The following is a 22,968-nucleotide window of genomic DNA, read 5'->3' as shown; positions in this document are numbered from 1 at the left end:
TTGGATGTTTTGTGGTCTGAAGGTACCAGAGATCCGATCAAGATGAGCAGAAAAGGCAAGTCTCATTCTCTTCCTCTCTTTCGTTGCCCGCCCTCGTTGGTTTCATGCTCGTTCGTTCGTTTTGTCATCTCCGTTTGTCTACCCCTTTTTTTCCTTTTCGCCCTTTCTTTCCCTTTCTTTTACCCCCCCCGTCTTGTTTCTCATGCCGGCCGGCTGCACCATTGTGCTTCCCCGGCCGGCCGCCAAAGGGAATCATGCGCCACCGCCATCCGTCGCGCTAGCTTGCGCATCAGCTGCTCGTCTGTCGTCTGTCTGTTGCTTTGCTTTGTTCTAGTCTCCTAACCCCCTCTGCCGCTCTCCCTTTGCACATGCCACAAACCAGGCGCCCACGCCTCACTCCGCTTCTTCAAACACGTCTTATTTTTCCGCCCTTCTCTCGCGCCTTTGGCACCACGTCCAGCTGGTCGCCAATGCGCGGAGGTCTAGTCGTGGGCGCTTTCGTGGGCGCGGGCACGCATGTTTTCTCGTTTTGCTTCACCGCACTTCTTTCTGTGGCTGCTGCTGCGGAGGCTACGCGCGCACCAGCCTCCCGCTTAGTCAACCCTACACGCACTCCCGTCCCGCGTCTCGCACCCTGCTCCCTGCACGCTGCTCATTGGGCGTTGTCGCGAGTGGTCGTCTCGTCTCGTCGTCGTCGTCGTCGTTTCGCACCGTTCGTTCGTTCTGCGGCTGAGGCTTTCACGTGTCGAGCGTGCTGGCTCTTGTGCTTGCCTACCTGCCTATCTGCCTGTCTGTCTGTCTGCAGACAGGCGGCGACGGCGAGCATGTCTGTCGACACGACGCGACTCGACTCGATTCGAGACGCGCTGAGACGAAGCGATGTGGGACGCGATGGAGTGGAACGAAGCGAGAACATGTGCTTGCCGCGGCGCGCTGCATTGCGTTGTATCATCTCGCTTCCTTCCTTTCTTCGCGGCGCTCTCGTGCTCGTGCTCGTGCTCGTTTCCGTTTTCGTCTTTCATCGTTTGGCGTGCGCTTTTTCTCTCTCATGCGCTCTCTCTTTCATACTCATATGCTCTCACCACTACTCTTCCTTTCCTTTCACTTTGGCCGCGCGCTCCCGCTAACCGAATGCCTCTTAGATCCGCGCAAGTTCTCCAAGGCGTTTAAGCGCAGTTTGGGCGGTAGTGGTGGTGCGGCGGGGAAAGGTAAGGGTAAAGAGAAGGAAAAGGAGAAGGAGAAGAAGTGAGAGACAGGTCTGAGGCTTGAGGTGCGACGGACGGCGATGGCGATGGCATCGGTCGGAGTTGAGGTGGTCAGGGGAAAAGGGAAGAGGCACCGGCGGACAAAAGAAAAGCATTTCCGGTACGGTACTGTACGTAGGGCGTTGTTTGATTGAGAACATACTATGCCCTCATCTTCTTTTCTTGACGGCCCCTGCGCTTGCCGGCGTGACTGAGGTAGTCTGCTACCTAGCTTTCTTTCGACCTCCTCCCTCGCTTCTCCTCTGCTCACAGCAAGAGAGCAACGTGTCTTCACCACTGTAGCTGACAACGGTTTCCCTCACGGCGAAACGGTGTTCGACTAGGTAGGTAGCTATTCTACCTCTCGCTCCTGCCTTTTTCGGCCTCTGCCATCAGTCGTAGTGAAGATGGTTGTTGACTACGTTAATGTCATGGATGACGTCTTCTCTCCTGACCGCCCGCACGCATCGGTGATGGCCAGCCATGTAGAAAGACGCTGCGGCTGCGGCCACGGGCAGACAGACAAGGAGACCAACCTCGCGTCACACAGGCCGGTAAGCAAGTGGGTGGGTAAGCGACTGGGGCTCTGGTGTGGTGGTCTGCCTGCATCTACCACATGTGTGTATTTCGTCAAGAATTTCAAGAGTGCCTTCTTCCATTCCTAGATTTTGGTCTGGGCTTGATCAGCATGTGCAAAATGCAGTAATCTGCTAAAACAGTCAACAGTTCTGCGTCAACAGCTGAGTGGGAATGAAAGAAGAAACTGAGAGCGCAGCGTCGTTTGGCGCCGTCTATCTCCTTTACCTTCCTTTCCTTTCAGAATTTGGTACTGTAGTCTGTATAAATGCAATTTGATAGACAGCAATACTAAACCACAACCGACCGCCTGCGCCCCCTCCCTTTCCACCTCGTTCACCAACCCTTACGCGTCTTTTCCGCGCTGTCTGAAGTGCATTGGCGACTTCGGCACAGCACAAGACACACATCCGCGGAGAGAGTCTGACCCACCAGTTAGTTTACTGACTGACTGATCGATCGGATGACTAAGGAGGTCATGCTGTGCGTGTGCAACACAGCAACGAGGACACCGACGAACGAACGCTCCCCGCACTGTGTGGCTGGCTGACTGATCGACCGACCACCCGACGGGCTGTCCGTGTGTGTGCAGCCAGCGTGTGTGTTTCCTTCACGCACTTCTTGGTCTGGACAACACAGCACAACACAGCACCCCACACCGACACAGATGCAGGGCTTGGCCGCCGCGGCCCTCCACACTTGCGGTGGATGCACGGCAGCAGACAGGCGGGTAGATTGGCCAATGCCTCCTGCCATCGTTCATTCACTCACTTGCCTTACCCCCTCCTCAACACCACAAACGCCAGCTGACTGACTTGACTGACTGACCGCCCGACCCCCCCCCCCCCACCCACGCACATGCACGTACATACACGCTATGCAGCCAACCTGCCGTGACGCAACACCTGCACCGGTCAAGAACCACTGGAGATGGGACGCAGAAACCGCCTCTCTCTCTTTCTCCATCTACATCATACAGCGGTGCCAAAACAAGCAAGCCACCAGCATGGTGCTTCTAGTTTATACTCCTCCCCAAATGAACGCAGCATCCAAGCGTCTTGCATTGTTCGCCATGTCTTTATACACACTCGGTCAATCGCTCTACAAACCCGCAAATGTTGTTTTCAATCGCTGTTCTTTTTTTTTTTTTTTTTTTCCCATGTACCCGTCTACCTACATACCTGCCTTATTGCCTCCACACCACCTACCCAATCGCCCAAGCATCGATGTAAACATGCATGCATGCACAACATCTTACCTTGTATACGCAATCCCAGCTCCAGCCAGCCAGCCAGCAGCTCACCCACCACCTTCATAATCACTCCCCATAGTAGCAGCAAAAGCAGCCACCGGCGCCATCAGCCATGTCCAACCACAGAGATTCATCCATGCTCCTTTTTTGTTGCTCGTGCTAGATTATTGTCTTTTTGCTGATTGACGGGCTACCACTATGACACAAAACGACGCCAACCAATGCAAGCAGACTCGCTGCTTATCTGCTTTCATGTGTGATGCCAAAATAGAGGCCACGACAAAGAAGAGCCAGAACACGTTGATATTCCCCTGCTGCTGCTATTCGTCCACCACCACCACCTCCTCCTCCTTCCCCTGCTTGCTGCATGCAATGCGTGCACGCCGGCTGCGCCTACAAGGGGCTCGGCTCAGCTCAAAATTCGTTCTCGTCCGAACCGGCGATGATGACGTTGTTGACCTAGAGCAAGCAAAGAGCGCCACAATGTTAGCCTTTTCCCCCGTTGCAGATGAAAATTCATAAAACAAATGAGAAAAAAAAAGAGCGGTGAGGCTGCGCATCCCCAAATCTCATCTGCGAATAGGAAATCTACCCCAGACCCCTGGCGCCACCAGCGGACCAGCGGGGACGCGGGGATGCTGCTTTCCGGGCGCGACCTGAATGGCCGTTTGCGGGGATTCAACGGCATTCGGCAATTGCCCTGACCAAGGGGTGTGGGAATAGAAAAGTGGCAGGGAGGGAGCTCGAGGCGAGGGAAGGTTATGCGGAGCAAGGCAAGGAGAAAAGCAGGGTTTTGCAGCGAGCGAATGTTTCCGCGTGATGGAAGATTCGGGGCTCCGGCGTGGCTGCAGGGGAGGGGGTGGTGATTGGCGATTCGATTCGTTGTGAGGGGGGTATGCATCCTGTGTGACCGTCGCGTGGGTGACGGAACGGGACGTTGGACGTCGGATCTTCCGCCGTGGCTGGACGCCTGCAGGCTGATGATGGTGATGATGATGATGGTGCAGAGCATCGCGCAACGATAGGCAGGGGATTTGGTAAGGATCGCATGTGACTGAAAAAAAGCTGACGTACCTTGAGGACCATGCGGCACAGCTGCGTAGCGAGCAGGAGCTGCTGTCTCTTGGAAATCAGGGGGTCGATGACAAAGTGCTCGCGCATATCTACACTCAAATCGTCAGCCTTGCAAATTCGAGTCTGTGTAAAAGTGACCAATTTGCAAAAAGGTTGTGGTGTCGAAAGAAGGTGCGAGCCGCTGCATGTACAACGCGGGCCTGGACTCTGTGTGCCCTCGGTGTGTAATGTCGGGGCGCCACGCTGCAAGCCCCATGCAGCCGCAAAAGAGCTGGCAGCAGTGGCTGCAGAGAATGCAGGAGCAGGGAGCGCAGGCGAGTACAAGCAAGGAACCAAAGGTGGACATGGGTATATCTGAGTGGCGCAAGGCGGAAGCGCAGGATTGCTTACCATTGCTGCCAGACTGCATGCAGTCAACACCTAACCGGGAGTTGGACTCCTTGACCTGTCTAGACTTGATGGACGCAAGGGTTTCGATGGGGCTCAGGCCCGAGTTCTCTGCGAGGGCCATGGGGACAGAGTCAAGCGCGTCGGCAAAGGCGCGCATGGCATATTGCTCAAGGCCAGGGCTCTGTCTCGAGGTCAGCTCCGACAATTGATGCGGATTGGATGAAATCCTACCTTGACAGCGGCATCTTCGACAGCCAGAGAGCAAGCGATCTCAGCTGCACCACCGCCGTAGACGACGCGGTTGTCCGTGACAAGGTTGCGGACGACGCACAGAGCGTCGTGGAGGGACCGCTTGGCCTCATCAATAATCTAGGCCGTGTCAGCATTAATAGTCCAACTGAGCTTTTCATCCTACCATCTTGTTGCTTCCTCTCAAGAAAGCCGTGACTGCCCTCGTGTTGGCGCATTCCTCAATCACAAGCATCTTGTCTCTTGTTGTGCCAAAGGTCATCTCCCTGACGACGCCAGCAGTACCAAGCTTGGCGGCGCTCAAGTCTTCGAATCGCGGGACTATCCGGCCGTTGGTGGCAATGGCAATCAGCTCAATCTCGGGACCACCGACCCACCTGACAGCAGGCAGGTCGTTGGTGAGAAGCATGTGGTTGGCCTCGTCGTCAAAACCCCACTGACAAATGGCAAGGTTGGCGCCCGTAGCCTTGATGCTCTCAATCATCTCGGTGAACTTTTCCGACTCGTACTTTTGCAGGCGCTTAAACTCCTCGACGTTGGTAATGTCCAATTTGTGCTTGGTCTTGGGCTTGGGGGGCTCGAAGGCGCAGGTGAGGATCGCAATCTTTGCATCGCGGACCTCTGAGGGCATCTGGGGGTGCGAAAAGTCCTTGTCGATGACGACGCCCTTGACGAGGGCCGAGTCTTCGAGCGCGCCGCCGACCTTGGTATCGACCTTGATGAGTTCGAAATCGACGTCCTTGCGCTCCAGGTCCGCAACGGAAAGAACAGCATCGACGGCCATTTGGGCAAACTTGTCGTGGGCCTTGGACACAATCTTGCTGCCCAAGCTCGTCTTGGCCACCTTGAAGAGGTTCTCGGTGTTGTCACGGGAAAAGGTGATTTCGTCGCTAATCTTGTCGAGCTCGGCCACGGCGACCTCACAGGCAGCATCGTAGCCGTCTGCTATTCTGATGGGGTGAATTCCCTTGTCGATCAGATCCAAGGCCTGCTCGAGCAGCGCACCGGCGAGGACAACGACGCCGGTCGTGCCGTCTCCTATTTCGTCATCCTGAGATTTGGAGAGTTCGACCAAGAGTTTTGCGACGTGGTTGGTGATTTCCATCTGCGTTTTCCGTCAGAGCTGCTCGTCCCTAGCTGTGGTCCTCTGTACCTGCGACAAAATGGTAGCGCCATCGTTGGTGACCGTAATGTCTCCGTCAGGGGAAATCAGAATCTTGTCCAAGCCTCGTGGGCCCTATTCTCCAATCAGCAAAACGGTCACGATTCGACGTCTGTATTGCCCTACCAGCGAAGTCTTGACAATGTTTGCAACCGTCCTGGCTGCGAGAATGTGCGACTTGACCGCGTCCGTGCCGTGTTGTCTCTTCTTCTTGCCCTGGCTGTATTTTTGTTACCGCTTGCTCGAGTGGAGCGCCGCTTCTGGGCTGGTGACACATACTCTCTGACAATGATGAACGGTCTCCCAGACTCGTCCTTCATCACCTGGGCTGTGTGCTGGTATTAGCTACCGTCGGGAGTAGGAGCGCCTCGCGAGAAGGGTTGAGCTGCGTTTACCGTTGGACATGTCCAGCTCTGCATTTCCGAATCGTCAGTTGGAGCTTTTCCACGAATGTTTGCAAGCTGGCTTGCAGGGGTTGGCGGTGTGCATGGGGAAGCTCAAGTTTACGTACGCATCGCCATCTTGCCGTGAGTCGCCCGAGACAGTCAACAAAAAAATCGCAGTGTCCGGAGCTTTAGACGCGTCGAGAAGGTGTCGCAATGTGTAAAAGCGCTCGGACAGAGAAAGGGTAAGGGGTTGACTGGGGGTTGCTGCGGAACAAGTGGAAAATCTGGCGGGAGACGTGCAGTCGGGTCCAGCGCCCGCGATGACATCGCCCGGCGCCGGTGTTTTGCCGGACGCGGCTGCCGATTGAGGTGAAGGCGGGCGCGTGCAACCCACACCACTGCTCCGACTCCACCGCGACAAGCTTTCCGCAATCCGCAACCCACAACCCTCAACACCGGCACCTCGCACGCCTTGAGCGCGTGGGCACCTTGCCGTCTTCATCCTCAGCATTGATCATTCCAATTGAGCACTACCCTCCGCAGTCGCGCTCAACATGCCGCGTAAGTCTACCCGTGGAGCGCGTTCACTTGCTTGAGCTAATATCGCGCCCGCAGCCGCACTCTCCGAGGACGAGGCCTCTGCTTCCGAAACCGATATACCCTACAAGGAGGTCGAAAAGACAAACAAGAAGAAGAAGCCGGCAAAGGATGAAGACGAGGACGATGAAGACGTTGATGAAGACGAGGACGCGGAAGAGTACGCGTCGCAAAACCCTGGTCGACTTCATCCAGCATGCTAACGCGTCTTTCAGGTTCACTGTGGAACGGGTCCTCAACCACTTGTATGATGACGCAGATGCAAGTCCACCACCGATTCGCACTCGGCGCGCAAGCTAACAAAGCTAAAGCGCGACATAAAATACGAGATCATGTGGGCGGGTTTTCCCAAGTTCGAGGACAGGACATGGGAGCCCAAAGAAAACCTGATGGACGGCCCCGCTCCGATCGAGCAGCTCAAGGAGTACTGGGAAAAGAAATGCGGCGGTGTTGAACCCAAGTACCTCCCAAAGAGCAAGCGAAAGGACGCCGACATGGGCACCAAGTCTGGGCCCGGGGGAAAAAAACGCAAGTTGGACCAGAGTGCGCAGAGCACTCCAGTCGCCAAGGAGACGAAGGGTCGCAGGAAGAGTGGCCGAGGCCAGGAAACCGACGCGGCGACCCCTAAGGAAGAAGCGCCGATGCCATCGAAAGAGAAAGAGTCGAGTGCTTTGCCGCCTGGCAGCTGGGAGAAGCAGATCGCTTCCATTGACACCATCGTTCAAGAGCCCCATGAAAAGACAGGCAACATGGAAAGATATGCCTACGTCTCATGGACAGACGGCTCAAAGAACCGACGCACAAAACACTCTATGGCCCTTCTCAAGCAGAAGTGTCCGCAGAAAGTGAGCGTCTCCAATGTTGATATTGGCGGTTTTGCTAACCTCGACGCAGTTGATTGAGTACTTCGAGCAGCACCTGTACTGGACAGAGCAACCAATTTCCTAAAGCTAGACTGACCATGGCAGGGTTTTCCACACGCCTCGCACGTCTCCAGAGCCCAACGGCGACGGAGACTCATCGGCCATGCTGAAATCTGACCTCTTCATGGATATGGATGACTAGATGTCATTCTTGGAAGCTTTTCCAAAGGACGGTGACGCGTCTGTCGACAGGGAAAAAGGTGGCGAGTCATTGCCCAGGAGATGAGGCTCTTTCGAGTCAACTTCGCTCTGTAGTTTATCGGGCGTCGATGCGCAATGGCGTATTTGAGAAACAGCATGGAGCATGGGCGCTACTGGTCAAAATGCTCTTCGGGTAATATCTTCACGATGGCTCTGGTTTGCTTAGGAAGAGGGTAAAGTTCAAAACACCAGATCTTGGATGGTCCTGGGGCTTCATCCACAGTCCACCTACCTTACATTCGAGGCAAGGTTTGAAAATGATATGTACCAAACGGGGTTCCGTAGGTGGTCTGGCGGTCAACGACTCAATCTGGTTAGCGCCAGGACGACCGAGTTTTTCCGTTCCGGCGTTCGCTTCGGATAAAACTTCCTTCGCGTCGGCCAACAATCCTGCTTCGACCACCCACCAAACGTTCCATGAATGCGGAATTGGACATGCCGACATTGCATCCTCCCATGACGAGGCTGCATGTCTTTGGCTTTCTTTCGCTTCAGTCGACATGCTTTACTGACACTTGACACGACAGGACAAAGCGACTGTCCACCACCTTTGTAAGTCGCCTCATTCGCTCCCACTGCCCCTCCCAACATCAACATGATGAGATCCAGCAAATTCACAGACCTGTTCTGAAACATCGTGTGGAAGCACTGCTTGGAGACCTTCTGATCCCGTTTTTTCCTCTTGACAATTACACCTACACAGCTTAGCTGATCAGCTTGCTAATTGTATCCCAGGCCTTTCTTCTCGAATCCTGTCCCTGCGGCTTGCCAAGGCGTCTCGAAAATGCCACTCGCTGGCCTTGTTCTTTCGGAGCATGGCGGACGCCAATGGCCACGTTCGCGCTCCGAAAACCCCAAGTCGGACTGCTCTTTGTGCTTGGCTCATGCTCATCCCAAAAGCCCTCTCCACTTGCTTTGTTCACACAGCGCGGCGTTCTAGCCTCTGCAACCATAATAGATTCTTTCATTCAAAGAGCACGCCATGAGTTGTTCAGCGAAGTTCAATTGTCGTTTTATAAGTACCTGTATAATGTCGATGTTGATGTCTGCTCTTGACCAAGAAATTTTTCTCCTTTGCAAACTTCAGCTTATCCCGTGGTTGTTGATCAACACGTCCATTCTTTACTTCGTTGTTGATCAACGCCTCAATCCTGGTGATTACTTGTCCGAACCACACACTACAGCAAAATGGCGCAAGAGTTTCGGCAAAACGAGTCTTCAGCGTCCTTGGATGTCAACTTTGATGACTTTCTCAACGAGTGGCCTGCTGATTTTAATTTTTCCACCTTCGATACAACTTTTGACACCCAGTTCAGCACACAAGACATCGCTTCATCCAATGAGTTGGTCTCCCTTCCTTCTGGAGCATTCGATGGACAGTACCAACCACAGTCGGCAGAGAATCATTCGGACTTGGCAACAAATCTTGACACTCATAATTCTATTGCACTTCCCGGCTACACGGAGTTGAGCAATAGTCAAGACTTTCTCGACAGTCTTGTTGCTGCCAATCCCTCAAACGACCTCTTTGCATTGCCGACCGACAATCATGCTCAACAACAAAGTTGGCAAACACAAGCAGCCGTACCGTACAAGAATCAATACTTGGCTGCCACCCCTGGGACCGTAGAAGCTTCCGGTCCCGACCGCGTTTTGGACGATACGCTGACTTCTTCTCTTTACGAACTAAACCATCAAAATCATCAGACAACCCCATTTGCTACCTCAACTGTAAATAGCTCGTCCAATCTGGCCTTGGCGACTGCAAACCCTCCCAAGATCCAGGCGAACCAATACCGTCAAACACGTTCTCGTATCGAGAGCCCTGAGTTCGCTGCTCCAATCAACACAGTCGAATTTGGGCTCGAAAAGCCCGAGCACGATTTGAAGCACTCGTGGGTCAGAATCAACAAGACCACGGTGGGGTTAACTCGCCGTTCTGGCAAAATCAATACCTACGATCCCGAGCAAATGTACGAAAGCTTTGCGCATCCACAAGGCCCGTGGCAAAGCAAATTGTTTCAATTCATGTACTCGCCACATGGCGAATTGAGTATGCCAACATACTCGGTGGAGCAAGTCAAACAATTCATCTACCAGCATCCAGTCAGCGCCGACTGCAAACTGCGTCTCTGGATACAAAAGTGTGCGGCCGACTCGGCCAGACGCTATCCAACCAGCACCCTGAACCGCTGCCGCTTTGCCAATTGTCCCGTCAGACACGTGCTTGGAAACGATGGCACCATGATTGCCGGACACTACCGCGTCTGCGTCGACGAAAAATCGTTCAAGTACGGACAGCGCGTGGATCCCTTCAAGATGACGGCCTTCTTCCATCTGTACTGCTTTGAAAAGTTCATGGACCTCCCCGACATCTGCCGCCTCGACAACGTCGAGGTCATGGCGGACCAGCGGCACTTTCAAAGCGAGCCCAAGTCCAAATTCAACGCCTCGCTCGCCGGCGAGCGATCTGGCGCCATTGCCGAACGCTTCATCGACTCGTGCCGGCGCCAACGAACCGACGCTGCAACCGGTCTGCGCCTGGTCAAGTTCCTCGACGACTACGAGCCGTACCCGCAGCACCGCGGCGACGGCTGGTACCAGGGCACCCTCAGCTTCCACATGATCCGCGACAAGGAGGCCAACCGCGCGACGTCGTCCAAGCACGCGCTGGCGGCGCGCGCGCAAAAGTTCTCGCAGATCCAGCATAACCTGGGCGACCTGGACCTGTTTGCGCAGGCCAAGCTGGCCGAGCGCAAGCCTGCCCGACAGCCTGTCCAGCGCAAGCGCAAGAAGCACGACAGCCAGTTTGACAGCGACGACGACAGCGAGTATGAGAGGCGTCGTATCCGTCGCCGCCGCAAGCTCTCGACCACGTCGTCTGTCTATGCTGCCCCTGCTGCGCTGCCTGGCTCTGTGCCCGTTTACAACGATGTTGCCGCTGCGTCTCCTCCGCCGTCGGTGCCAGCTCAGCCTCAGCAGCACCATGTCTTCTCTGCTCCTGCGTACCCGTCCGAGATGGCTTTTTTCGGCCAGTCAAACTCTTACACGCCGCCGCCGCCGCCACAGCAGCAGCAGCAGCCGTCTACTGCAGTCGTCAGCAACAATGCCATGTACCCCCCTTTCTTCGACGACTCGGAATCGGACGCCGGGCTGTTTGTGGAATAGGACGGATGGATCGGATCCTATGGTGTCAACAAAGGTAAGTAAGTCGGGGCGGCGCAGACTGTATTCTAGAATCGTCTTCTTGTTTCCTGTCTCCCTTTCTTTCTAGTCTATTTTTGCATAGCGAGGCGTTGTGGCGTTCCTCCATAAAAGAATTGCATAGCGTCTTTGTGCCACTCAGATTTTCCATTACCAACTATGCTTTCTTTGCGTAAAAAGCATCAGGTACGGCCGTGGAACTTGCCAAGGGCGGTGACCTGGGTCATTTCAGTGAAAACGGTTTGCAGTGGCAGTGCTTAGCCAAACTGCACGAGGGCTTGATTGAATGTTGGGACACAATCTAATCTAATAGACGAAGACTGATGAGGGGCATTCATACGCTGTTACAGATGAATAATTGGGAGCATTCAAGTGTCTATATGTGTAGTGATTGGGGGGTTGATCCTCTAGGGGGTATACTACTCCTGCCAGAAGAAGGCGTCAAGGACTAACTTGCGGACTTGGACGACTTGGACCCTTTTGTTCGCTGTGCCTCTCAGCCTTTGCTGCCAACGTGCGAGCCAATCGATCTTGGCCCGAGCTCTGAGGAGGGCTTCTTCGTGCTCCAGACTTTGGTCTACCTCCTCTTCCTCTTGTTCTTCTTCTCCTTCTTCGTCTCCCTCTTCTTCTTCGACGTCTTCAGATTCTTCTGATGGCAGCTGCATTTCCTCTACGGTAGGGCAGGGCGAAAAGTCTCTAGCACTGCTGCGACCAGGGAGCAGAGGCGAGGCAGATGGGACATCGTGATCGGGGCCGTCGGCACCAGCGATGAGGTCAATGTTGATATAGAAGCGATATGCAGATAAGCTCAAGCGTGTGCAATAGAGAATGCTTTTGGAACTTCGCTTCGCAAGCTTCAGGTTGTGGGGATACTCACAGTTTGTCCATGGTGACGACGCTGGAGAGGAGGAAAAGGGAAGGTCGCAAATGGAGTGCGAAACTTCTGATGGAGTGCTGAAAGCCTGTGCAGCCGACCGCCTGCAGTCAGGTGGCGTCAGTGGTGAGTATTTGGTAGTTCGAGTTGCTGACGGAATAGGTAGGTAGCCTTGGGCATATCTTCTGGCGCGTCCTCCACCGAGACAGGACAATGCACATGGGTTACAGCTCCTTCAACTTCGCCATCACTATGGCCCACCTCCCGGAAAGACAGCCAGCCAGCACAGACAGCAGAGTCGCCGCAGCGCAAACCTCCAGCAACTAGCTCTCATGCCTTCGTCTCCTATTCCAATAATAGGATACTTAAAAACTTTGGTTGTGCGCCTTCTGGCGTCTGAATTCACGTCCACTGACACTTTCGACGGACATCTCTTCAGCGCCTGCACCTCATGAATGCATGATGTCCTGCCCAAAACAACAACAATCCGCGCTTCCGCAACCTCGCGCCCAAACAAACCGACAACTCGCCCTCGCGCCACCACAAGCGAGCGCGCCCACGCGCATCACTAAGCAAATCGTCGGACCATCTTGATCGGTCCAGCCCACGCGCGCGCGCCAAACACGACCTCTCTGGCAAACAACAAAACAACACTTCGCGAAAATTCTACGGCACGCGCCATGGCGCCCCTCTCGCTCTCGCTGCTTAACGTCAAAACCCATCTTCCTCTCCTTCCATCAAAGGCACCACAGGCTACCTGAGGCAAGCATACTCATCAATCTCCCTCGCAAAGTTGCGGCTTTGCGCCTCTTTACTGGTTTCTATCACAAAGACAGCGCCTCCAAGCCTCCCGCAGCTGACAGATAGCCCGGAAGATCGATCGCCGCAGCCGCCACCGCCGCCGCTCGCTATCTTGGCTAAATGGCCCCCCCAAAAAGGATGTGAGATTGCGCGGGCATGGCGGGCGGACCGGCCGGCTGGGCGGGGCGGAGCGGGAAGGAAGCGTTCCGCTGCAGGGCCAACGACAGGGGGATCTGAGTACGGTACGTCTGTTTGGCACTTTTCTTTTGCGATGGGGTACTCGAGCGATGCTGTGGGTGTGAGGTGGGGATGGAATGCTCACAGGCAAGGCTGCGTGTGGAATTGAGAGCGGAGGGGGGTGATTGGATTCAGGGGGTGGGGGCTTGGGAAGGCAGCATTCGTCCGGGGCACCCAGGCCACACGACGCCACTGGTGGCGCTTCAGTGGATTATGTGGTTTGTTGGTTGATCTTTCACCGCGGTAATCGTACAGTGTATTCCTGCTCCCACCAAATACAGCACAGCACATGTAGAGTACACACACTTCCTCCTCTCCTCTTGTCTGTCTGCCCATCCGCCCACCCCCGCAGCATCGCTAAAATCCATATCCGAGGCCAGGTATAATCTTCTGACTCTGCGCCACAATCGTGCCCCTGCCGAGCGGCACATCCGGCTGCTTGACATCGCGCTGCTCGGGCGTCGTAAACGGCGCCGTATCACTCAAATTCGCAACGCGCCTCAGCAGCAACTCAAGCGTGCGAAACGCCGCCGACGGCGTATACTGCGGCAACAAATGCCCCGCCAGCGCCACGCCCACATACGTGATACCGCGGTCCGCGGTCCACGAGCCGAAGATCCCCGCGCCGGCCCAGCTGGCCTGGTTCGCATCGATGTGGTACGGGACGTAGAAGGGGTGCGTCGGGGGGTGCGAGAACCCGCGCGCGCCGCCCCACTCCAGCTGGTTCAGCGTCATCAGCGTGCCGTTGAGGTGGATCACCATGTCGAGCGCGCCGTGCGCGACGATGACGTTGCGCGTGCGTTCGGCGACGCGTGCGAAGGGCCCGCCGGGCAGGGCGGGCGGTGGTGATGCGTCGTTGCCGTCTTCAGTTGCGAAGACGGGGTCTTCGGCGCAGATGACCCAGTTCGTGTCTTCCGGTACGTGTAGCAGCCGCTTCACTTCGCTTTGATTGAAGTAGGGGTTATCATAGCCCGGAGGTAAGTAATAGTCGATGTACGGAAATCCCATAACATCCCATTGTAGCGGTCCCGGCTGCCCGACAATGTAGGCGTTGAAAGACGGATGCAGTAGCGCCGTCGCGTTGATGGCTTCGCTGGAGAGGTCGCACTCGGGTACTACGGTGCCGTTCTCGAGAATCCCTTTGGGAAGCTTGAGAGGCCCCAGTGGCGGAAATTGCAGCGCGTATTCAATGTATTCGTCAAAGCCGCAGCTAGCGGACTTTTCGCGCAAATGCTGCATGTAGGTGTCGTTCAAGGGGATGGATGCCTTGTTGTAGTCGATGAATGGAATAATAGACGCCTGCTCATCGATTCCAGGGTAGCCGATCGCCGGGTCGTAGAGCGCAATGCCGCTCACGTTGTAGTATTCGGTGTCGTTGTTCTTTATAAAGAGATCCGAAATATATGCCACATAATGGCCGGCATATGACTCTCCAGTAATGTAGACCTTGCGGCCATGCAGGGAGAAGGTGTCGATGAAGTTTTTCCAGAATCCGGCGAACTGTTTTGCCAAATCGATCTCGTCCTTGGCCGTGGGTTTGCCGGCCGAGAAACCCGTGCCCAGCGGCTGATCGATCCTGTGAAGTGTAAGATGATTTGTAGTAGCATTGTACTGTACAGGCGACTTTACCAGACCATGTTAGTTAGGTTGGACCATCCCCACGTGTTTTTCACGGGCAAGTAAGTTCCTGGCATCCAAGTGACGGGGCCGTTTTCACGGAAGACTGGAGAAACGTTAGCAGTGTACAAAGGGACGAATGCTTCGAGTGTACAGGCTCATCTCGCCGCCATCTTGCAGCAGAACTCGAAACCATTTCCGCAAAAGTCGGCAATGCCAAGACCCATATTCCGATTTACGCAACGAGATCAAAACACTTACAGCCAGCCAGCGAAGAACATCCCGGACCACCCTAAGCGTCTTGTCAAACAGCTGACCTTTGAGCCCTCGACAGCTTGAAAACTCACACTTAACCAAATGACAATCTCATCCGTCGCGGCAGTGTTTTCACTTGGCACATACCAAAAGAAAAGCTTTGGGCCATCCTCTTTGTCAATGGGCAACAGCCCGGCATAGCTCTCTGGGAAGCCAACAGTGACATTTGGAAAAGCAGACCCGTCGACTCTAAATCGCTCAGTCTTTTCGTTGAGGTGAACGCCGCGCTTTACATTGTCGCGCGGTGTTTGAGGGGGAACAGCGCGACGCACTTTTTGTCTGGAAGCGCGGAGGTGAGGCGGTTTGAGTGCAGTCGCAAGGGTGACGATGACGAAGAGGACGAGCAAGTGAAAGAGCGGATTTGAGCGCATAATGACGGTAAGGAGCGTGATTGTGGGTGGTGAGTTTGGTCGGGTAGTGCCAATGAGCTGCAGCGACAAGGAAGGAAAGCGGCTGTGGACTATTTTCTCGTCGACGAAACGAAACAACGCGGTTTGCCTGTGCCAGCAAAAGGCCAAGGCGCCTTCTGGAAGAGGTGGAAGTCGACGCGGCTCGGGACGGACTCAGCGGCGGGTATATCCGACGAGATCCGGTAGTGAAGAATCGACTTTCTGGAGAGATGCCTGGGAAACGGCGCACGAGTCCGCGTGCGAACAGCGGTTTGGTAACTAAGTCGGAAGGAGAGCACCATAGAGGATCATGGTAGCGACGAAAGAAGAAACCGGTACATTTTTGACCGGGACTGCGGAGAGGTTAAGCATACGGAAGCCCGGCAGCGACGGGGGAGAGTGGGAGTCGGATGTCGGTATAAGGTTCAAATTGTTGCTAAATTTTGGCGGGCAAACTATTTGCTCGTCGCAGTAATTTCAAGACAGACCTCGGCTCAAGACCCGAAATGTCGGGGCGAGTGGATCAGACGACGTGTTTGCCGCTTGAAATCTTTCGAGTGGGAGCCCGTTGGAGGCGACCGCACTAAAGCGGTAAGATTTGGGGCATGAGCTTGCGGCTGAAAGAGTTCGAGGCTTGGTGACAAAATTCGTGGCACACATAAGAGCAGGGAATCAGTCTCGCCCTCAGGATGCATTCAAGCCGCTCTAGAATGAGCATGTGCTCAGGAGTATTCAACAGTCTAAGAGAGTAGTGATATGGAGCATTCAAGCGTCCATGAGTGGTATGATTGGGAGGTTGTGTGTGCCGTGGCTTTTGCTACCAAGCCTCTGTTCTGCTTAGGCTTTTGCTCGGCGTATGTCTTGCATTAGTGCCCCTGAGCCCTACGCGGAATTCATCTGAGACTTGCAGGCATTTCGCATCGCCAGGGTCGACATCAGCGTCGCAGGGCTGAAGAAGAAAATTCGAACAGCGCCATTCGAGAGTGATACCGAAAGTCTGGTTTGGCAATGCCAACCACTGTCCCGTTTTCTTGGTCGCTCGTGGTTCCCCGTGGCGCTCGTATTGGCCTCCGCAGTTAAAGTCTACTTCATATAGGCGTACTCTCGTCTGCAGGAACCAAACCTACCCCTCGAGATCACATCTCCGTTCCCCAGTGCTCTTGGAGTTCCTCCGCTCTCCATTTTGTCGCCCAGCCGCACTCTTCTTCGATGCGTTTGAGGACTTTGAGAATGGCGCGGTGCTCGCTTGGATGGCTCATTAACTTGCCTGCTACGAACAGTGGCTGGATTCCATTGATCTAGTGGTTGAGTTAGTTGCCGAATATGCTGTTGGGCTAGTGATACGCACCCATGCGCCGTGATGAGAGTTGCTGGCCGCAATGCCACAAATCTGCCTTGCATGCCAAATGATACTCTTGCCCGTCTTTTTGCCAAGACGGATTTCCTTTGGTTTCTCCTGCAGCAGTCGTATGGCGCAAAAGTGGTATAGCTGATTGCCATTCGTGGCGGGAGCATTCCCGTACAGGACCTTGGGAAAAGGAAATTCGTAGTTGTCAAAGGCCGCGGGATATGAAAGGAGGGGGAGCATTTCTTAAACGTCAATACGAGTCGTCGGGGAGGCTAGTAGAAACCTTACCAACAGGTCGACTGGAGAACCAGTCCTCGACAAGGTCAAACAAGGCTCTCCAGCGAGCAATGTACTCGGCCCGTTTTTCGTGGTTGGTGAAAATGTCACCACGCCCGTTGATGACGTTGACGACTGATGCTGATAGAAACACGGCATAATTGGCATACGCATCAAAACCCTTGCACTCATTTTTGAAGACGTTGACCGCAGTCGACATGGGTACGTTGGACGACAGCCATCGATCCATAGGGACCTTGGTGCAGCAGTCAGAAAGGTACCCGGACCAGACGTCCATGCGGGCAAAGCACCAGAAGAGCGCTTGGTTCACGCCTCCTGAGACACCAGTGATGTTGGCAGCTTGAAGTAGAATGGCACAACCGCCGAGATGCCTTCCCCAATCTTTGGGCGAGACAATAATCATTTCCAATACACATAACAAGACGCTTGACGCAACAACGGCTGTGCTCATCGTCTGGAGCTCTGGCACAAGGTTCCTGATGGCTTCTTGATACAGTCCCAGACTCTCGGTATAAGGCCTCGATGGATTCTTTCGTTCCTGTTGTCGGGCAGACAGGGCCAAGGCCGAATATCTGAGATGAGTGCACGTCTTGGCCAAGATGGGAATTGTAAATTGAAAATGTCTCTGGTTGTCGAACTTGTCCAGCCACGGTGCTATCTCGTTGAGATAATTCTGCCAGAGCTCAATCTCGCGCTGATCTGCGAGTCCTGTCGCCCGCGAATGTCTTGCCAGTGACTCGAGTCTATCAGTGGCACCAGAGACGGTTTCTGCGTGTGGTGGTGCGCGTGAATGGTCCAGGTGGGCTTCGGCACTAGCCTCGGGCGTGGCGTGCCTCGTAAGTCCACTGTTGCGAGCCGTCTCGACAATGTGGGTATGCAGGTCCTGCTGCAGGTCACGATATGCCGAACTGGGGTAGTACAATCCACTTGGAGATTCGACCACGAGTTGCTCAGAAAAGGCTGAAGATGCTTCTTGGCTCACGTCGGGGGACATCCACGTCTTGTCCTGGTCCGAGAGTGGGTGTTCATGAAGGGCAGTCTGAGGCTGTGAAGTGAGAAAGTCGAGAGCAGCAAGCTCCCCGGCGGAAAGGGGCGAAATGAAGTCAATGGACGGCTGATGCGCGTCCTCGGAAGGTAAGGGGGTGGGCATAGGTGTCGTGTACAAAGAATTACCGGTGCTGAAATGATCGGTCGGTGGCATACGCTCGGGACGAGGCAACTGGCGGTTTTCCCCATTCAAAATTGTGTTGATGTCGCTAGCCTGTCTCTTCATCCGTACCGAAGATGGCGTCTCGGTAGCGGCCGGCGAAATATATGACAAGCGCTGAGCGTCTGGAAGAGCCGTTGCTGGTGGGAAGGGGAGATTGGCGAGGGGGGCGTGGCTTCGAGGGGATGTTCCATCGCTCGACCTTGACTGGTACGGTGACAAGGTCTCGGCCGCGGATTCATGTTGTTTCCAGGTGTTTTGATGTTGGCTGGATGGCTGGTGGTCTTGGGGAGATGGCCCGTCGCGACGGCATGTTTGTGAAACGGCAGATGTGACATTGATAATCTGGTGATGATGAGCCACGTGCAAATAAAGGCAGGGCAATGCCATGTCGTACAGTCAAGTCGCCCACGGGCGGTGTAGCCTGACTGCCCATCCTCATAGCCTGATGGTCGCCGTTTAAGCCACTATGGCGAAAGATGATGCGGTTGTCCCACTCGCACGCGTCGGCGTGTTTTGTACAGCGAGTGCATTTTGGCTTTAGCTCGTCGCCTTTGACGCAAACTGGTCAGAGAATCAAGGGTAAGGATGCGTTGTGGCGTACATTTCTTGCGCTTCCGCCTACAGGTCAGACAGCCATGTCTTCCTCTCCTCCTCTTCAAGCCCGAGTCGGCGGCGTTTGCCAGCGAGGACGGGGACTGGGTGGAATCGGTTGGACTCGCATGGCGCGAAGTGGAATCCACGCGAGCAGAGGAGGTGACGGACGAGGGAGAATGCTGGTCGGGGGGTTGACGCATTTTGACAGCGTTGCGCGCCAAAAGGCCACTGAGGTGCAAAAGAAGCAAAGCAGGCCATGGCTGACGGCGGCGGTGGAGCTGGGTCCAAGACCACGTCCCCGTCCCCGTCCCCGTCCCCGTCCCCGTCCCCGCCCCCGCCGCGTGGGGAAAGCGATGGAGTAGACAGACAACGGAAGCAAGCAAGCGACCGGGCCGGCTTTGCTGTTTTCGACGAGCCGAAACCTTCCCACCACCTCTTCTCTTCTCCACCCGCCGCGGTTGGGCCGTCATCCTGAGGCTCTGCGCTTGGCTAACCCCTATCCCCTATGGCTGCTTGGATGCTCCTGGGAAACTTTGGTCTAGTGGTATGACTTCTTGAATGCTCCCACTGACTCTGCCCCGTTTTGGCTTTCGAGCCTTGGTCTGCCGGGCAAAACCTGCTCCCGACAAGACCAATCTGTCCGAACTGGCAATCTAAGGACGGCCCGGTGGATGGCAAGATAACGATGAACAGAACCGTCCCGTCTCTGCACAACACAAGGCCTTCCTTCGTAACTGCCCTTTGCATCGAGAACCGAGAACCGTGACCACATGCGGCAGCATCAAGCGCCCTGCCCCGGCTTACTACTTTGCATGTCACCTCATCGTCGCCTGTTTGCCTGACGTCGCACGCGCCTACCCCGCGTTCTCGTGCCATGGCTTCTTAGCTAGTACCTACCTACATGTACCTACTCGGGCGTCTCTAAAGAATGCATGAAGCTCTTCAGCCGAATCAAACTCAATCACGATAAGCGATTGAAGAACCTCTCCATCGCACCACGCGCCTGGCCATCACTGCGTGGGTGATTCGGGCTACCAATCCGGGTCAACTCCACACAACCAGACCATCGCCGCATGCCGGCCCACATGCACCCCCACAACCCCGGTGTCCCGAATGCGGAGAGAAGTCTGGATTGACCCAAGTCAGGGTACCGCCGTCCTGTCGCGCCCCCTTGCATGCTGGCAGCCACGTCCAACAAGAAAACCACTGGCTTCTTATATATTGGGCCTGCGCAACATCACCGGCCATGGATCTCCAACCGCCCTGACCCTCGTCAATTTTTCCTCTCCGTAGCCCCTTGGCGTCCACTATAGGCAAGATGTTGACGGGAAAGGTACGGGTCGACATCTTCCACTCTCTGCAGTGCAAGCACTAAACTCGAACAGGCGCTCGATAATGCCATCACCTTGTGTGCTGGCTTCTGCTTCTTGCTCTTTGGTTTGTGCCATCCTCCGTCGTCCAACGGAGAGTCGACGCTGATGTGAATCAGGGTACGACCAGGGCGTCATGTCCGGTCTGCTCACGGGCTCCTCTTTCACTACTCGCTTCCCCGAAATCGACACGGTCAAGAATCCGGGCAGTTCCAGCCTCCAAGGCACCGTCGTGGCCATTTACGAAATCGGATGCTTCTTCGGCGCCATCTTTGCCTTTTGCACGGGCGAGGTTTTGGGACGGCGTAGATCCATCATGATTGGCTGCAGCGTCCTTACTGTTGGAGCTGTGATTCAGTGCTCTGCCTATGGTATTCCGCAGCTGATTGTGGGGAGAATTGTATGTTCAAGTTGGTCTGTCGGATTCGAGTGAGTGCTGACTCTGCACACGCAGGTTGCTGGCCTTGGTAACGGAATCAACACTTCTGCAATTCGTGAGTTCCCCCGTCTGGAATTTTTGGAATCTGGCACTGACCTTGCTGGTAGCCGTCTGGCACGCCGAATTGATGAAGGCCCACAAACGTGGCAAGGGGCTTGCAATCGAGGTGAGATTTAAGCAGAGGGTGACAGATCTGTTGTTAATCATGTCTTAGTTTGTCTTGAACATTGCAGGTGTCGCAACTGCGTACTGGGTCGACTACGGCAAGTTTTCCTTTTCTTCATCCTCTTCCTCTTGCCCAACCAGTTGCGTTCCTCCGGCCTCTAACACTCCTTCCAGGCTTCAGCTTCGTCGAAAACGAGTCGCAATTCAGGGCGCCCATCGCGTTCCAAATCCTCTTCGCCCTCGTAACGCTGGGCATGATAGTCTTCCTCCCCGAATCCCCTCGCTGGCTGTTGAATCACGGCCACGAAGAAGAGGCCCTCCGCGTGCTCGAAGCACTTCAACCCAAAGCCAACCCCGAAATAATCCGCGCCGAGGTCGACATCATCCAGCACGCGCTGTACGAGGAGAAGGAGATTGCCGGCGGCACGTCGTTCAAGGCGCTCTTCAAGAATGGGCCCCAGAAGTTTCGATACCGCGTGCTGCGTAAGTCCAGACACCAAGGCTTGGTAGCAAAGGTCGTGGCACACACAATTTCCTCACCATCACGACACTTGGCGCTTGAATGCTCCCTGTTGATTCTCTGTTGGAGCAGATGAACGCTCCCTGTGGGCGAGACTGACGACTCTTGTGTGCGCCACGACTTTTGTAACCAAGCCTTGCATCCCACTCCTTGACAAAGCTCTCATCTAACAACTCTCGCAGTCGGCATCGGCGGCCAATTCATCCAACAGCTCTCCGGTAAGTTCCCCAAACACCAAAAAACATCGACCCCCTGAACCCCTGAACACTAACCCGTCCTCCCAGGAGTCAACCTCATAACGTACTACGCGGCCGTCATCTTCGAAACCAGCATCGGCATGTCCAAGAACACGGCACTCCTGCTGGCCGGCTTCAACGGCATCGCCTACTTCCTGTCGACGTTCCCCGTCGTGTGGCTGCTCGACCGCATCGGGCGGCGGCCGCTCATGCTGTTCGCCGTCTTCGGCCAGGCCGCCTGCATGGCTGTGCTGGCTGGCACTGTCGCCGATGGGTCGAAGGCTGCTGGCATCGTTGCTGCTGTTATGCTCTTTGGTGAGGCCAAACCCCTCCCCACCCCCGGGGGTCCATATCGAGCTTGTAAGGCGGGTGTATCAGAGGGCAGCTGGACTTATTCACGCACAGCGTTCAATTTCTTCTTCGCCGTCGGGCTCCTCGCGATCCCGTGGCTTCTCCCCGCCGAATACGCGCCCCTGGCCATCCGCACCAAAGCGGCGTCGCTCGCCACCGCCTCCAACTGGATCTTCACGTTCCTCGTCGTCGAAGTGGTGCCCGTCAGCATCGCCAGCATCCAGTGGCGCACGTACCTCTACTTCGCCATCTTCAACCTCGCCTTCGCGCCCGTCATCTACTTTTTCTACCCTGAGACGAAGAACCTGTCGCTGGAGCAGATTGATCTGCTGTTTACGGGCGAGAGGGTGCTGATGCATTTGCCGCCGGGCGTGGCGGTGGGGTTGGAAGCGGCGGCGGCGGCGGCTGCGGCGGCGCCGGCGTCGCTGGGGGCGAGTGAGAAGGAGAAGGGGGAGGGCGTTGCTGTGGTCGAGGATGTGAGGGCTGCTGGGATGGACAAGTTGTGAGAGTTTAGTGTTGGTGCGAGGGGACGAGATACCCAAGGCGTGAGAAGGACGCTTGAATTGATGGAGAGGGCGTGCAGAATTGCCGTAAGAGCTGAACTGCGTTGAGAGAGCGAGGCGTTAGAATACGTTAGAATACTTGAGACACTTGAGATACCCCGCCCAGTCTTCGGCTCAGTTCGCCCCGTGAACGCTTCCTGGCACGGCCGCTGTCGATGGGAATGATGACTTTGGGTACAGCGGCTGCTGCGTCTTGGGAGAATTCGTCTGCTGTGGATGGGGCTGGGGAGCCGTCGTTCACTGTTACAGCTGCGTCGTGGGAGCAGTCATCCGCCACCGCGGATAGACCCAGGACTGCCATTTCCATCGTAGATTCGGCGAGCCGAGAGCCTCACCTTTCTAACGCGGACGAGGCCGACACGGAGCCAGCTCAATGGCCACAAT

At 55.3% G+C, this 22,968-nt stretch overlaps 9 protein-coding genes across 9 annotated transcripts; 5 read left to right on the top strand and 4 right to left on the bottom strand.

Annotated features, from left to right (window-relative positions):
* Positions 1–91: 91 nt before the first annotated feature.
* J3D65DRAFT_450191 (uncharacterized protein) lies at positions 92–1,389 on the top strand. The gene has a single exon (XM_066796340.1). It carries the CDS (start codon positions 369–371, stop codon positions 1,125–1,127), a length of 759 nt encoding a protein of 252 aa, XP_066654058.1. The 5' UTR covers positions 92–368; the 3' UTR covers positions 1,128–1,389.
* A 1,302-nt stretch (positions 1,390–2,691) lies between these two features.
* Positions 2,692–3,370, top strand: J3D65DRAFT_449752 (uncharacterized protein). The gene has a single exon (XM_066796335.1). The coding sequence runs from the start codon at positions 2,751–2,753 to the stop codon at positions 3,252–3,254; it is 504 nt and encodes a 167-aa protein (XP_066654057.1). The 5' UTR covers positions 2,692–2,750; the 3' UTR covers positions 3,255–3,370.
* J3D65DRAFT_449760 (chaperonin Cpn60/TCP-1 family) lies at positions 3,371–6,653 on the bottom strand. The gene is made up of 10 exons (XM_066796336.1): positions 6,459–6,653; positions 6,343–6,360; positions 6,227–6,275; positions 6,074–6,167; positions 5,939–6,022; positions 4,952–5,890; positions 4,768–4,905; positions 4,537–4,717; positions 4,147–4,235; positions 3,371–3,531 (listed from the first exon to the last, which is right to left on the bottom strand). Exons 1-10 carry the CDS (start codon positions 6,466–6,468, stop codon positions 3,487–3,489), a joined length of 1,647 nt encoding a protein of 548 aa, XP_066654056.1. The 5' UTR covers positions 6,469–6,653; the 3' UTR covers positions 3,371–3,486.
* Position 6,654: 1 nt separating this feature from the next.
* On the top strand, positions 6,655–8,096 carry J3D65DRAFT_449767 (uncharacterized protein). Its single transcript, XM_066796337.1, has 6 exons — positions 6,655–6,894; positions 6,949–7,090; positions 7,146–7,191; positions 7,242–7,775; positions 7,825–7,850; positions 7,899–8,096. Exons 1-6 carry the CDS (start codon positions 6,888–6,890, stop codon positions 7,993–7,995), a joined length of 852 nt encoding a protein of 283 aa, XP_066654055.1. The 5' UTR covers positions 6,655–6,887; the 3' UTR covers positions 7,996–8,096.
* Positions 8,097–8,991: 895 nt separating this feature from the next.
* J3D65DRAFT_449769 (uncharacterized protein) lies at positions 8,992–11,235 on the top strand. The gene has a single exon (XM_066796338.1). It carries the CDS (start codon positions 9,243–9,245, stop codon positions 11,220–11,222), a length of 1,980 nt encoding a protein of 659 aa, XP_066654054.1. The 5' UTR covers positions 8,992–9,242; the 3' UTR covers positions 11,223–11,235.
* Positions 11,236–11,609: 374 nt separating this feature from the next.
* J3D65DRAFT_660101 (uncharacterized protein) lies at positions 11,610–12,146 on the bottom strand (the record flags this gene model as incomplete). The annotated part of the gene is made up of 2 exons (XM_066802566.1): positions 11,610–12,065; positions 12,136–12,146. 2 exons carry the CDS (start codon positions 12,144–12,146, stop codon positions 11,678–11,680), a joined length of 399 nt encoding a protein of 132 aa, XP_066654053.1. The 3' UTR covers positions 11,610–11,677.
* A 1,262-nt stretch (positions 12,147–13,408) lies between these two features.
* J3D65DRAFT_630865 (Alpha/Beta hydrolase protein) lies at positions 13,409–15,078 on the bottom strand. The gene is made up of 3 exons (XM_066800867.1): positions 14,942–15,078; positions 14,800–14,893; positions 13,409–14,746 (listed from the first exon to the last, which is right to left on the bottom strand). The coding sequence occupies exons 2-3, from the start codon at positions 14,862–14,864 to the stop codon at positions 13,528–13,530; spliced, it is 1,284 nt and encodes a 427-aa protein (XP_066654052.1). The 5' UTR covers positions 14,865–14,893; positions 14,942–15,078; the 3' UTR covers positions 13,409–13,527.
* Positions 15,079–16,627: 1,549 nt separating this feature from the next.
* Positions 16,628–19,140, bottom strand: J3D65DRAFT_669407 (uncharacterized protein; the record flags this gene model as incomplete). Its single annotated transcript, XM_066803195.1, has 5 exons — positions 16,628–16,789; positions 16,840–17,081; positions 17,128–18,688; positions 18,741–18,895; positions 18,948–19,140. The coding sequence occupies 5 exons, from the start codon at positions 19,138–19,140 to the stop codon at positions 16,628–16,630; spliced, it is 2,313 nt and encodes a 770-aa protein (XP_066654051.1).
* An 897-nt stretch (positions 19,141–20,037) lies between these two features.
* On the top strand, positions 20,038–22,591 carry J3D65DRAFT_449244 (general substrate transporter). Its single transcript, XM_066796331.1, has 10 exons — positions 20,038–20,273; positions 20,326–20,377; positions 20,430–20,710; positions 20,765–20,804; positions 20,857–20,915; positions 20,964–21,012; positions 21,089–21,397; positions 21,617–21,652; positions 21,719–21,985; positions 22,076–22,591. Exons 1-10 carry the CDS (start codon positions 20,259–20,261, stop codon positions 22,525–22,527), a joined length of 1,560 nt encoding a protein of 519 aa, XP_066654050.1. The 5' UTR covers positions 20,038–20,258; the 3' UTR covers positions 22,528–22,591.
* The last annotated feature ends 377 nt before the right edge of the window (positions 22,592–22,968 follow it).

The sequence above is a fragment of the Phyllosticta citribraziliensis genome (genome assembly GCF_038025025.1).
Source record: "Phyllosticta citribraziliensis strain CPC 17464 chromosome Unknown J3D65scaffold_8, whole genome shotgun sequence".
Taxonomy (NCBI): domain Eukaryota; kingdom Fungi; phylum Ascomycota; class Dothideomycetes; order Botryosphaeriales; family Phyllostictaceae; genus Phyllosticta; species Phyllosticta citribraziliensis.
Note: the sequence above shows the minus strand (reverse complement) of the source record. Positions and strands in the feature narration are given on the sequence as shown.